Source organism: Culex pipiens, chromosome 3 (genome assembly GCF_016801865.2).
Source record: "Culex pipiens pallens isolate TS chromosome 3, TS_CPP_V2, whole genome shotgun sequence".
NCBI classification, from domain to species: Eukaryota; Metazoa; Arthropoda; class Insecta; order Diptera; family Culicidae; genus Culex; species Culex pipiens.
In genome coordinates this window covers 169,065,659-169,079,209 of record NC_068939.1, presented here as the reverse complement: position 1 = coordinate 169,079,209, position 13,551 = coordinate 169,065,659, and the positions used below count along the sequence as shown (strand labels likewise).

Sequence of the window (13,551 nt, the reverse complement as noted above, 5' to 3'; positions counted from 1 at the left end):
AAAATATTTTTTTAAAATTGAATTTTAATTTTTTTGTAATTTTTTGTATCTTATTTTTTTAAATTTTTCGATTATTAAATTTAAGATCTTTTTTTTTTGTTTAGTGCGCTGGCAGTGAGGACGCGAACTCTTGTTTTTTCATGTTCATGGTCATTTCTTTTGTGTCGTTGTTCGTTTGCATGCGGTGAGTGATTACCATAATTGAGAGTCAGGGCTTGCGAAATTTCGACTTTGTTTATGATAGCTGACAGAATACTCCAATCGTCTTCACCACGACAACCTGATTTTTACATTCTACTTTTGTTCGTTTCACACACAAAGGAATGAGTGCTACGCAAAGTCACTCACACAATCATTAGGTCTATTCCCGTACTTGCAGAATTGCAGAATTTCTGCAGCTTCTGCAGAATTCTGCAGCTAGCATAAGTCACTTTTTTGCAGCACGTTCCCGTACTTTTCAGCTCGCTCTCTTGATCTCTCTCTTTTGCAGAAGTTCTGCAAGCCGAGAAACCGCAAAACTTTTGCCTGGGTAGCGCGTTCCAGTACTTTTTCTGCAATATTGTACACAGTTAAGTGGGTTTACTCAAATTGGGTATTAAAGTTTTTTAATTATTTCAAAATATAAAAAAATGGTTCACAAAAAAAGTAATTGAGAGAAGTTTACCTCTATAACAGGGATATTTTTTTTTATGCAATACAACATTTTATTTAAAAAAAACAAGGATGTATTATTTATTAAGAAACTAGACATAAATTATGCTTAGGTAGAAATTAATATTAGAAACAACTCAAATTTTTACAATAGGTAACAATTTAACTAATGAGAGTGGCAGGTACGTTTAATAAATATAGAAGGGACCAAAAACACATGTTTTAATTGCAAACTGTTTGAATGATTATTCATTATAACATAAATCAATTATTACTGGATGTCACATGAAAGAACAACGGTGACAAATTTGAAAAAATGAATCAAAAACTCAAAATTTTTGAAACACTTAAATAAAGAAATCTGGAAATTAAGAAATCCATAATAAAAAATATATATAAAAAAACTAATATTTTCAAATTGAGAAACTTTCAAAAAACATAAATCAGCTATTTGAGAAATTAACAAATGCAAATAATTATATCAGAAAAAAAAATCACAAATAAAAAGCTTAAAAATTCAAATAATTATAAACTAAATATTCAAAATGTTTAAAATTTCGAAAGAATCTAAATTTTGAAACAAAATCGAAATAAAAAAAAACGAAAGTTTGAATATTTATGAGTTCAGAACACCAAAAATTCAAAAGCTACAGTTAAACATAATAAGATAGAAAATTAAGGAAATTATAATTTCGAAAATAGGTAAAATAAAAAAAAACTCTGTTAATCAAAAATGTTAAAACTCAAACATAAATAAAATAGAAACAGTCCAAATTTCCAATCTCTCGATCCTCTAAATTTAAGTTTCTAACCTAAAATATGACTCCAAAAAATGTGTGTTTTATGATTCAAGATGGCGAAGAATTTAAGAATTTATGAACTTAAGAATTTAATAATTTGAGAATTTAGGAATTTAAGTAAGAATTTCAGAATTTTAATTTCGACAAAATTACATCAATGTTGTTTGTTCATATAAGAATACAAATTGGTAGCATTTATTATTTGCCAATTGAATTTACCTATTATATTTAGTATATTCAAAATCAATTTATTATCAAAAATTATTCCTAAACAAATATTTATTTAAATTATTAAACTCAAGAAATGTGTCTTGCAACAGTTTAAAAAAATGTTTTTATAGTACAATTTTTTTGTTGAGGTACTAGCCGTGCAGTAATACAATGGCTTAAGTTATCAATTTTTATCAGCTATCAATAATAAAATAAACGTTAAAAAAAACGTTCTCAATAAAATCCGACATAAAAAAAAACTACCCCAAAATCATTTATTATTACAACTAATAATAAAATGCTTGATTTCATAAAACTTGCAAATTTTATGTAAGCGTGTACTCAACATCCATCACACCAAATTGCAGTAACTTTTCAACTAGAAAGAGAAGAGAGAGCTTGCAGAAAAGTACGGGAACGGTTTTGCTGCAACTTCTACCTCTCTCACTGCAGAAGTTCTGCCTGAGAGAAAAGTTACTTTTGTTGCAGAAAAGTACGGGAACGCTCTGCTGCCGTTTTTGTGCAGAATTGCAGAATTCTGCAGTACGGGAATAGACCTATTGACTTCCCTCTAGGAGAAAAGTCGCTTAGAGAGCGGTCGTTTGACATTCTACCGAGGTTCCGATCATCTCTCCAATGATAGCAATCATATGATTTCTGTCACCACGCAGCATACACTAGGAAGAGAGAGACAAAAACGAGAGAAAGAGCTCGCTGTCTCGTTCGGGCGGCTGCTTGAGTGGTGCTCATTTTTCGTTCGTTTCGTCTTCGTGTTTACGTTCATCGACCGTCGCCAAGCAATGACGGTCATGATAGGCGTTGTGTGTCAGGAAATGGGAAATGATCGCTGACAGAAAGTTCTATCGAATATCGAGCCGTCCCGTTCAGTGATAGATCCCTTTTCAAGCATTGATTGAGAGTTGATTGCAGGCCACGTGTGATTGATCTCGGCAGGATTGCTATTGTTTTCGGCGTCCTGTTTTTTCGTTAGCAGTGATAAAATCCATTCTTTCTCTATAATCGTTAATCGGAAGGCACACCGTTTGCAAGCATCGAAGCGACGCGGTTATCATGTTCCCGGCATCGTAGTGGTTTTGGGGTTGTTTTTTTTTTGTTTATATATTTTTCTATAGAAATAAGTCAACATTGGTTGAGACAAGCAAGCCGTATTGCTTGATTAGGTCCTCCCTACATCATCACTGATCGGAAGGCATGCCGACGAAAAAAAATCTGGAGAATCGCGATCGTGTCAATTAGATGTTGCAATAACGGAGTAGCAATTACGGGTTGGTACTAATACATTGGGTCATATGAATTTCAGCATTTTTGTATGGCCCAATGTCTCCCTTCGAAAAAATAAATAAAAAATGAACGGCAACTCAAACACAAAAATGGACCCATTTCACAACCTACAATCGCGCACATAGTCGTTTAAGGTTTAATATTTTCTTTTTATTAATCATGTGTTTTTTGTGTGTGTATTTGTTAAGCAATTTTTCAAAATCTTCAATAGTACTTTCGCGTTTTATCTTTTTTCTTGTTTTGTTTTGTATTCATTAATCACACTTGGCTACAAAGTTCAACCCAGAAACTGAAAACATTGAAACTTTCGGTTCGGTTTTTTTTATTTCCTGCTCTGCTCTCTAAAAATGTTCCAAATTTGTCCCGAAACAAAAATCGTTTGATTATATTGATTAAATGTGTTGGTGTTTGGTGAGTTTGGTGTAAAACAAACGTGGGAGAGGTGTGGTGCTTTCTTGCGAAAGTTTTTCAGGGAGGGGAACGAGGGGGAGGAGGAGGGTGGTCACTACCATATTCTACATCAGTTTCTCAACTAAAAGTGCCTACCTTTCGCCGCGACGCCGCCTTCGGTAGAGAGAGAAAAGTAATCACAATTGTCCCGTCCCGTACTACGCCAGAAACAGCTGGCCATCGCTGGCCGTCGTCAGGGTCAACGTTTGGGGCTGCTGCTGGGAGGTTGATTTTTTCGCCTTCGTCTTGGCGAACCGCTTGTGCGACTTTTCGATGGCATCCTTCATCTCGGCCACGTACTCGTCGTACTTGAGCCGGTCCTTGAACCAGGCGACTGGGAATTTGAGGGTGGGGGATTAGTTTGGTTTCGTTGGTTTGGGGGATTGCCTTTTACTCACCGTACAGCGAATCGCTGAAGATGACCAGCGAGGACAGCTTGAACTTTTTGCCACCGTCCCAGGTGACCGCGTCCAGCACCTCGTCGCTGATCAGCATGCTGAGCGCGTTCATCACGATGTTTTCATCACATTCCAGCTTGATTTTGGTGAGATACTCAAACAGCTTATTGTACAGACTTTCGTCGCTGCAGATGCCCTTGTTCAGTTCGATCAGTTCCTTGAGGGTTCGCAGCGGGAACTTGAACGTCGGTTCCTGCACCACGTTCATGCAGCTCGACTCGGCCGCAATCAGGCCCAGCCCTGCCGCCGCCGGATTCGTGACGACACCGGAAGCGCCGGGAGTTTCCTGCTTGAGGGCCGCTAGCCGGTTAAAGCTCTGCTCGGCCACCACCTTCAGCAGCTCCTCGATGTTGGACAACTTTTTCAAGATCAGCTTGATGTCATCCGACTGGGAGGACGCCGGTTGTTGGAGCTGCTGCTGCTGAATCGTGATTCCAGTGCCTCCGGAGAACGCTCCGCCGGTCGTCACCACCGTCGTAGAACCGCCCGCAAGCGTCCCGCTGCTGTTGCTGGATGAAGTGCTGGCCGTCACGCACGACGAAGAAGGCTCCTGCTGGCGAACCCGCTTTAGCTCTTCCGAGTCCATGCTATGTTCGTCGTCGTAGTCATGATCGCCGGAAGTTGCTGAAAAAAACAGTCATTTAGTACCATCGCCCCCACAATCCAGTTAGCCCCCAACTCACAAGGCTTCTCGTCGTGCTTGTCCTTGTCCCGGAACTTTTTGATGATTATGTGAATGTCGTCCGAAATGGGAATCCTCCTCTTCTTGGCTGCAAAAAGACCAACCAAATAACAAATCAATCAAAACTCACAACCCACCTCCTCCTAGTCTACTCACAGGTCGTGGCATAGTTATGGCAATTGTCCATCCTGCGTGTCTTCCCAAGACCCTAAAAAAATCCAAAACACTCCGTTCCTCTTGCGAAGGTAAACAAACGCGCACCTCTCTTCCGGAACCGCACCCACCCGCAGACTTCCTCGGAAGTGTGGCCTAGTCAACGCGACGCGCACATACCGCACGGTCCACGCAATATCTGGATTGTGGGACGTTGGAATATCTCCGACGGAACCGAAACCGAAGCGGCCGTTTCGGGAACTTTTTCGCAATTTTTGTGCGGAGTCGTCCACAAGTTTGACAGATGAGGAGATATCTGACAAGCAAAACATTCGCGTGCACGCGAGTGCGAGCAAAAAGGCCCAGTCGATGCCCGAGCAGAAAGTTTATGTTTAGTGGTTTTGTTCAGGGAATTTCAAGCAGAACATTGTAAAGGGGCCAATGGATATTAGTCTGGGAAAAAAAATAAAAATGCTCAAATCAAAAATCAGATTAGATTATTGAATTTGAATTTTGAATTGAATTTGAATTTATTTTCTTTTTTTTTAAGGCAGGAAAAGCCACCAAAGCAGTGGCACCAAAAACCTACTTCTTTTTGTAAACACATAATACAAAACATAAATACATGAGTAACAAAATACAAATAACACGGCTGGACCCAGAGCTCCATCTTCGCGAGGAGCTCGGTTGAGCTGGACTCCTACACTCCTGGCTGAATCATCTGAAAAGGAACAAAAGAAAGAAAAGGCAAAGCAGGATCAAATAATTCAACGTTAAAAAAAAAACAAGCAGAATAACAGTATCAGTTCAATCAAGAGTTCAATTGAGTTACGAAATGGAAGCAAGAAAAAAGAAAAAAAAAGAAATTAATAAATCTGGAAATCGTAGGATTTGAGAAGTTTCTCTAGGATAGCCGGTTCAGACAGGAAATTGGTTAGCTGTTTTTTGAAAATAGATAGGCTTAAGCAATCACCAAACTTATTTGAAAAAAAGTTATACAATTGAGCACTAGCCTGTCCCATTTTGAGGTCATGTCGAGGAATTTCAGGTGCTCACTTCTTAAATGATAGATTATGATGTTAGGAACAATGTTTTCTTAGACAAGAAAAAATAATAAAATACTTTCTCGCACCCCCTAGTCGATTTACTGAAAAAAGTCACTTTTTTGAACAAATTTTCTAAAATCGCTTGGAATCAATACAAAAACTGTTTCGATCAGGTGTGTATTATCTTCAAACGATAGGTTTTTGTCCATGGATTAAGATGCACTATCAATATTGGACGAAAATTTAAGTTTTTGGACTCTCCCAGGCGGATTTGTGTCGAAAAAATCGCATTTTTTCGAAACTTTTTTCAGAAATGTTCATTTAATTTAGGGTAGCCTATTTTTCCCAGTGAAACCAATACATGCAGCTTGTAGGAAATTTCATGGCGAACATTTTTCCCTCTGAGAAAATGCAATTTCGACACTCCAGAGCCCAGATATTTGAGTTTTAGTGAGGAAAAAAGTGCCAATTTTCAAAATTTCTCAGAATTCAGAAGCAAGGCCTACTAATTACACGATGTAGCAAGCATATGTCTCAAAGGTCAGGGTATGCTTTTTTATAGTAATTTTGGCCGCTGAATCCGAATCTGAAATCAAATTTCGTGCAAACAGTGATGTTTTGGAGCTACACCCTTTTGGAATGTTATTTGCGTGTTTAAGAGGCAGTTTTTGTAAATATTGCTCGGTTTGTTCTAGAGGTCGTATCAAGGTGCTCCGATTTGGATGAAACTTTCAGCGTTTGTTTGTCTATACATGAGATGAACTCATGCCAAATTAGGTTTTACACCGTGACGTCATTTGACAGCTCGTGTGCACTGTTTACATGGTCTTCGTCGATTGTCGACGAATTTCCCCGAACAAAATCGACGACCGCATCGAACTGTGCAAAGTCCATGTGAACAGTGCACTCCTTTCTAACCTCCAAATCGAGTCGGCGTAAAACCTAATATGAGCCCTCTACGACAAAGGGAAGTGGGGTAAAACGGGCATTGAAGATTGAGGTCCAAAAAACATAAAAAAATCTTAAAATTGCTCGCATTTAAGTAAAACTTCATCAATTCCAACTATCTTAGATGCATTTGAATGGTCTTTTGAAGCACTTCAAAATGAGCCATAGACATCCAAGACTGGTTTAACTTTTTCTCATAGCTTTTGCAAATTACTGTTAAAAATTGTTTTTTTTTAAACCTCAATATATTTTTGCAACAGCCTCCAACACCCATACTCTTTTAGTTCAAGTTAGGGAATTTCATGGACTATAAGCCTACGGTAATAACTTTTTTGGCCAATCGCAGTTTTTCTCATAGTTTTTCAATTTTTCTATAACAAACATTTTACAACGTTAGTTATTGTCCTGTAGGCATCCATAGCGGCATTTTTTAGTCTCACTTTTGTCATATTCGAAATCCGCGGAAAATTCAAACTTCAATGCCCGTTTTACCCCACTTCCCTTTGTCTTAGAGGGCTCATATTTGGCATGAGTTCATCTCATGTATAGACAAACAAACGCTGAAAGTTTCATCCAAATCGGAGCACCTTGATACGACCTCTAGAACAAACCGAGCAATATTTACAAAAACTGCCTCTTAAACACGCAAATAACATTCCAAAAGGGTGTAGCTCCAAAACATCACTGTTTGCACGAAATTTGATTTCAGATTCGGATTCAGCGGCCAAAATTACTATAAAAAGCATACCCTGACCTTTGAGACATATGCTTGCTACATCGTGTAATTAGTAGGCCTTGCTTCTGAATTCTGAGAAATTTTGAAAATTGGCACTTTTTTCCTCACTAAAACTCAAATATCTGGGCTCTGGAGTGTCGAAATTGCATTTTCTCAGAGGGAAAAATGTTCGCCATGAAATTTCCTACAAGCTGCATGTATTGGTTTCACTGGGAAAAATAGGCTACCCTAAATTAAATGAACATTTCTGAAAAAAGTTTCGAAAAAATGCGATTTTTTCGACACAAATCCGCCTGGGAGAGTCCAAAAACTTAAATTTTCGTCCAATATTGATAGTGCATCTTAATCCATGGACAAAAACCTATCGTTTGAAGATAATACACACCTGATCGAAACAGTTTTTGTATTGATTCCAAGCGATTTTAGAAAATTTGTTCAAAAAAGTGACTTTTTTCAGTAAATCGACTAGGGGGTGCGAGAAAGTATTTTATTATTTTTTCTTGTCTAAGAAAACATTGTTCCTAACATCATAATCTATCATTTAAGAAGTGAGCACCTGAAATTCCTCGACATGACCTCAAAATGGGACAGGCTATTGAGCACCTTTAAACGTAATACTTCGTTCGCCAGCTAAAGTTGAAACATTGGGACGCTGTAATGAATCGTGGTTTCTTGTAAAATGATTATGAGTGGAGGGTTAAAATTTTGTATTACTATGAGTTTGATTTGCTCAACATGAATAAATAAAACAGCATGATTGAATGATGTAAATGCCTCTTACAGGATAAATATTTTTGAATTTAGTGTACAAATCAACGGAATGACTACGGATTGGCAAGTTAAAGATTATTTGATAAGAATTTGTTCTGAGCAATTTGAACTTTGTTAATAAGAATGTTACATGCGTTACCCCAAACAGCAGTTATATACGAAAGATGAGAGCTAAACAATGAATGATACTCAAAATGGAGCCTCCAGCCCATTTGATTGAAAACTGGCTTGCCTTCAGCAGTTGAAACGGGATTTATCCCGTAAAACACACCATTCCCTTGTGGAACACCAATCAGTGAGGTACTCCTGGATATTAGCTCCTGAAAAGTGCTTAAAAAGTGCAAAAATGCCTCACGGCAAGAAAAAGAGGCGGTCCTCACCAGCAGGATCGGCAGATTTGAAGAAGCTAAAGAATGCCGAAGCGCTACCTGCAAAGCCAGGCAGTTTGAGCAAGGACGCTCGAAATTCGTCTGGAAACCAGTTCGCTACCCTCCCTGTGGACGTGAGCGAGAAGGAAGAATTTGAACGACGGGAAAAGTTGCCACCCATTTTTGTGAAAAGTGGCTGACCGGGTTTATCAAATCTGGTGCTTTACGAGCTTCCATTCGCTTGTGTGCTGATGGACTCAAAATTCTGCTACCTACCAGAAAGGATTACAACTACGTTCGGGATTTCCTGAAAAACACAAAGATTGAATACTACAGCCATGACGATCCAGGTAAACGCCCTATGAAACAGGTCCTCCGAGGACTGTACGACATGGATGTGAGTGTGCTGAAAGAAGAGCTCAAAACTCTTAAGTTGAACGTGATCGAAGTCTTCAAGATGACGAGACACAACAAGGACATCAAGTATCGTGATCAACTGTACCTGGTTCATCTCGAGAAAGGATCGACAACGCCGTCTGAGCTGAAAGCAGTTCGGGCAATTTTCAACATCATCGTGACTTGGGAACGTTATCGCCCAGTGCACCGTGACGTGACACAATGTTCGAACTGCTTGCAGTCTGGGCATGGTGCAAGGAACTGTTTCATCAAGAGTCGTTGTGCAACCTGCGGAGGTGAGCACAAAACTCAAGCTTGCGAAACAATCAACGAGAACATCGATGCGAAATGCTTCAATTGCGGCGGCGACCATTCGACCAAAGAATCGAAGCTGCCCAAAACGAGCTGAGTTTGTAAAAAATCGGCAGCAAGCGACGACGAGGCACCAACCAAACCGTCGCAAAACACCACCAGCATACACGGACGTGGATTTTCCTGCTTTGGCGTCACCAGGAGCAGGATCTGTTCGAGTGGTTCCAAATCTGAAGCCATTGCCGTTGAATCAGCGGCAAAGAGTTGCAGAGAATACAACACCTCCAGGCTTCAGTCAGCAACCGAGAGAAAACCAACCAACATCAACGGGTGAAGGCAGCAGTGACCTGTTTTCACCACAAGAACTTTTGAACATTTTCATCGAGATGACAACAACACTGCGTGGTTGCAAAACTCGTCAGGAACAAGTAAGAACTCTTGGAGCATTCATCTTAAAATACAGTTCGTAGCTAGGTTCGTAGTTTACTCGTTCTAGTGATTTTGAATATTTCAATGAATTTTTTTTTTTGTTTTAGGTTAGGATTAGTTGTTAAAGTGATTTTTTTTTCTTTTTTACCCAAATGTATTCGATTCAATGCAATAATGTAAAACAATTTGAAGTAAATAAAATAAATGTGATCAGTTAATAATAAAACGAAAAATACAACAAAGATGAAGAGCATTAGGCCATACCACTTAGCATGTAAAAGAAATGTAATTATTATAAGAAGATTCAATAAAGACATATTTAATTTCAAAAAAAAAAATCAAATTTCTGCCACACCAAATTCTCAAGGGAATAAGGGAACGAGAGGAATCACTAATCTGCATAAATAATTTCAAGATTGTTCAGGTGTAAACCGATCAAAAATCTATTTTTGATTTATGTAGTTTGCTCTGCCTGTCTATTTGATTGTCGAATGAAATGCAAAACATCGAGATCAAAATTACTCAAAATTTAGTATTGTTTGACAATTTGTGCTTACTGAAAATTCAGTTCAGTTTGACAGTTGATTTTACTTTACTTTGTAAATCTGCTTCTAGGCAAGACTAGAGGCCTCGAATCATCTTGCACCCTTCAGAGGAATAGTTCCTCTTGGACCCCATCCAAGCTAGAATCCAGCTGGTAGAACGTCGTGACTAGGTATGTAAAGTATACAGAAAAAAAATCATCTTTTTTTTTAATCTCTATTTAAAATCTGGGTTTTGTGCTAACCGATTTTTTACAGCTGTGAAACTCGCCTAGCCTTATATAATCTACATACATTGATGTAAGACCACAGAGGGGTTAAAAGGGATTTTTAAATCAATTTTGAAAACATCAACTTTGTAACCTTTCTTGACAGAAAGAAACTTACATAGTTGACTTCTAAACATCTAAATTATTGAAAGCATTTTTTTTTAAAGAATACAATGAAAACTAAAACAATTAAATAAGTGCCAAATAAGTGTCAAAAACAGAATTTCATTTCACAGCTAGAAAATTTTAATCCATAAAATATATTTTGAAATAATAAATATTTTATCGTAATCTGCTTCGTGTTGCTCGGTTTCTATTCTGGATTCGGGCCACAATCCTCCTCAGCTGGTTGCGGTAGTCGTTCATAGTGGAATAATCCGTTTTCCAAACATCTTCAAAGGTAATAAAATTGATTTAAATTACTAAACATTCAGCAAAAGTAAAATTCGCAAATAACTTACCATACAGCAGCTGATTGAAGATGTAGAAAGCCATCATGTTGATTTCGCCATCGATGAAACCCAGCTCGTTGATTAGACTTTCAGTTACAAAATCCCTCAAAATCGGTTCCAAGCTTCGATTGTGCTTCTGGATGGTAGCGCTCAAGAAGTTGACCTATTTGTACAAATTCCAGATCAAAAATCAGCATTCTAAAACCACCACAACCCACTCACAAATGAAACAAAAGACTCCTGATCGCTGGTAATCGATTCCTCCAGCTCCCTCAAATCGTCAACCCGGTTGATGGGAAACTCCACCAGCTTCAGCTCGTCCTGCTCGATAAACTCCCCGATCAGATCGTCGTTTTCATCTTCCTCCATCTCGAGCTGGATTTCGTCCACCATGTCGTCCTGCACCATCGGTTCCTCGGCGAGTGCCGGTGCGGGCGCCGCCGCCGCCGGCTGAGCCAGAAACTGACGCCCGATAAGTCCATTTATGTGCACCGCGGTCAGGCTGTCGACCTGTGCGTTTACGAATATGATGCTTTCCAGCTTCTTCTCGATGCCATCGAGCCGGGCGATTATGGACTTGAGCGTTTCCGGGTCAAAGTCCGTCTCGTTTGGGTCGGCGAAGGTTTTGTGGATTTTCTGGATTACGGCTAGATGGGAAAGGTTTGAGGAATGGAGTTTGGAATAATGCAAATTATGTTTCGAAACATGAAATCAGCAAGAAGGAATTAAACTTTCAAAACAAATATTATTTTAAACACAAATCATTTGTTTTTTTTTTATCACGCTAACGTTCCTTCTTTCTTGACCCTTGTCGATGATATTATGAATTTTAGTGATAGGTAACGTGGTGATTACTGCAAAAAAAAAATCAAAAAAAATATAGAAGCTCTAGATCTGTCATTTTTACCACACGAATCGGGTCAAGAATCGGGTGCTTTGTTCTGATATTAAAAAAAATAATCAAAAGAAAAAGAATTTATCATTTAAAATAAAAACTTCTAACATTTTAAAATTAAAAATACTTTAAAACTTCAAAATTTCAATGTTGAAAAACTAGAAATGTTAGGCTAGTACAAATTTAACTTAAAGTTTTTGTCAAGGGGGTAAAAAATAACTAAATTCAAGCCTAATTTTCGAAACATTGAAACAAAAAGTATTGCAAAATGCTCTTTACATCATTGCAGTTACAAAACTGTCAAAAAATTGCAAAACAAAATTGTATTCAAGAAAAAAAATCCTCAGTTTTTACGTTTTCAACCGTAAAAACTTTTTCCAAAATTCAAAATTTGTCAAAAGATTGAAAAGTCTTCAATCCAAAATCCGAAATTTATTACAAGTTTAAAAAGTCTACATTTTATTAAAAATGGATGAATAAACATTATACAATGTTCTGTGATAGATTTCAATCGATTTTAGTTTTTGAATGAAAATTTAAAAAAAGTGTCCCCCAGATTTTTTGGGCAAATTTTGAAAAAAATAAATAAATCAATAAAATTTGCAATGACCTTATTTTTTAATTCAACAATGGAGCACTTCTATTCCAGCATTTTTTGCTAATTTCTACAATGTGTTCAAGGAGCTATTAGACTATGGCAAACAAACAAACACACTCGCACATTTTTATATTGACAGTTTGCTAAACTGGCAAATTTACAAACAAAGAAAAATGTATGCAGGCTGACGTTTCTGCAAACAAACAAAGCAGGAAAATTGCCAAACTGTCAAAAAGCTTGTTTGTATGCGAGTTTCTTTGTCGTAGTCTAATACGTCCTTCATTACTACCACTCAAAGCCGGTAGTCCATAGAGTTATCTAAGCCCGTTCTCACACACACTAGCATACCCTTTGTTTGGCTGGCCGGTACAAAATTTAACCTCAATCTTTTTCGTGTAAGTACACGCAATACATGCGCACGTAAATTAATCTATTGAAAATCTTAAAAGTTTAAGGTTTTGAAAAAAAAAATTGGAAAATCATAAATTCAGTTAAAATTAAAAATTAAATATTTTCTTCTTAAATATATTCTTCAAATTTCACATTAAAAAATATATTTTTTATTATTTGTTATTTTAATGTTTCTAATTTAAAATTTTTGTATTTTGGGTTTTTTTAATTTTGAAATTTTAGATTTTTTTCATTACTGATTTTTTATTTACAGAATTTAAAATATTTGAATATCAATTTTTTAAGATTTTTTGAAAATGTTAATTTCCAAATTTTTGTTTTGAAAAAAAAAGTTGTTTGGTCCTTTAAAAAAAACTCAACAAATAAATATTTAATAACATTTCGCATTAGGCCCCTTACAAATATCATCCTCATCGTCGTCAATGTCCACCTCGTCGATGCCCGCATCCGTCCGAAACTTTTTCACCTCAATCCGGATATCGTCCGAGATGTTGAAGCTCCGGATGTTCGACTGGACAACACTCATGCCGGAAGCGTCTCCGTTTCCGGGGCTCTTTTATCCCGTTTTCTACGCCACAACACAAAACTCGCCCTCCCGCACAAGGCAACCACAACAAACTGCGGAAACTGCTCGATTTGCTTTGACAGTTGTTTGACTTTTTCGAGCAGTGC

General features: G+C 37.6%; 2 protein-coding genes across 2 annotated transcripts; both read right to left on the bottom strand.

The window, feature by feature from the left end:
- Nucleotides 1-3,098: 3,098 nt before the first annotated feature.
- On the bottom strand, nucleotides 3,099-4,999 carry LOC120426343 (uncharacterized). The gene is made up of 4 exons (XM_039591104.2): nucleotides 4,710-4,999; nucleotides 4,555-4,641; nucleotides 3,812-4,495; nucleotides 3,099-3,747 (listed from the first exon to the last, which is right to left on the bottom strand). Exons 1-4 carry the CDS (start codon nucleotides 4,738-4,740, stop codon nucleotides 3,572-3,574), a joined length of 978 nt encoding a protein of 325 aa, XP_039447038.1. The 5' UTR covers nucleotides 4,741-4,999; the 3' UTR covers nucleotides 3,099-3,571.
- Nucleotides 5,000-10,746: 5,747 nt separating this feature from the next.
- On the bottom strand, nucleotides 10,747-13,509 carry LOC120426334 (uncharacterized). The gene is made up of 4 exons (XM_039591094.2): nucleotides 13,279-13,509; nucleotides 11,198-11,622; nucleotides 10,985-11,138; nucleotides 10,747-10,915 (listed from the first exon to the last, which is right to left on the bottom strand). The coding sequence occupies exons 1-4, from the start codon at nucleotides 13,403-13,405 to the stop codon at nucleotides 10,806-10,808; spliced, it is 816 nt and encodes a 271-aa protein (XP_039447028.1). The 5' UTR covers nucleotides 13,406-13,509; the 3' UTR covers nucleotides 10,747-10,805.
- Nucleotides 13,510-13,551: the final 42 nt, after the last annotated feature.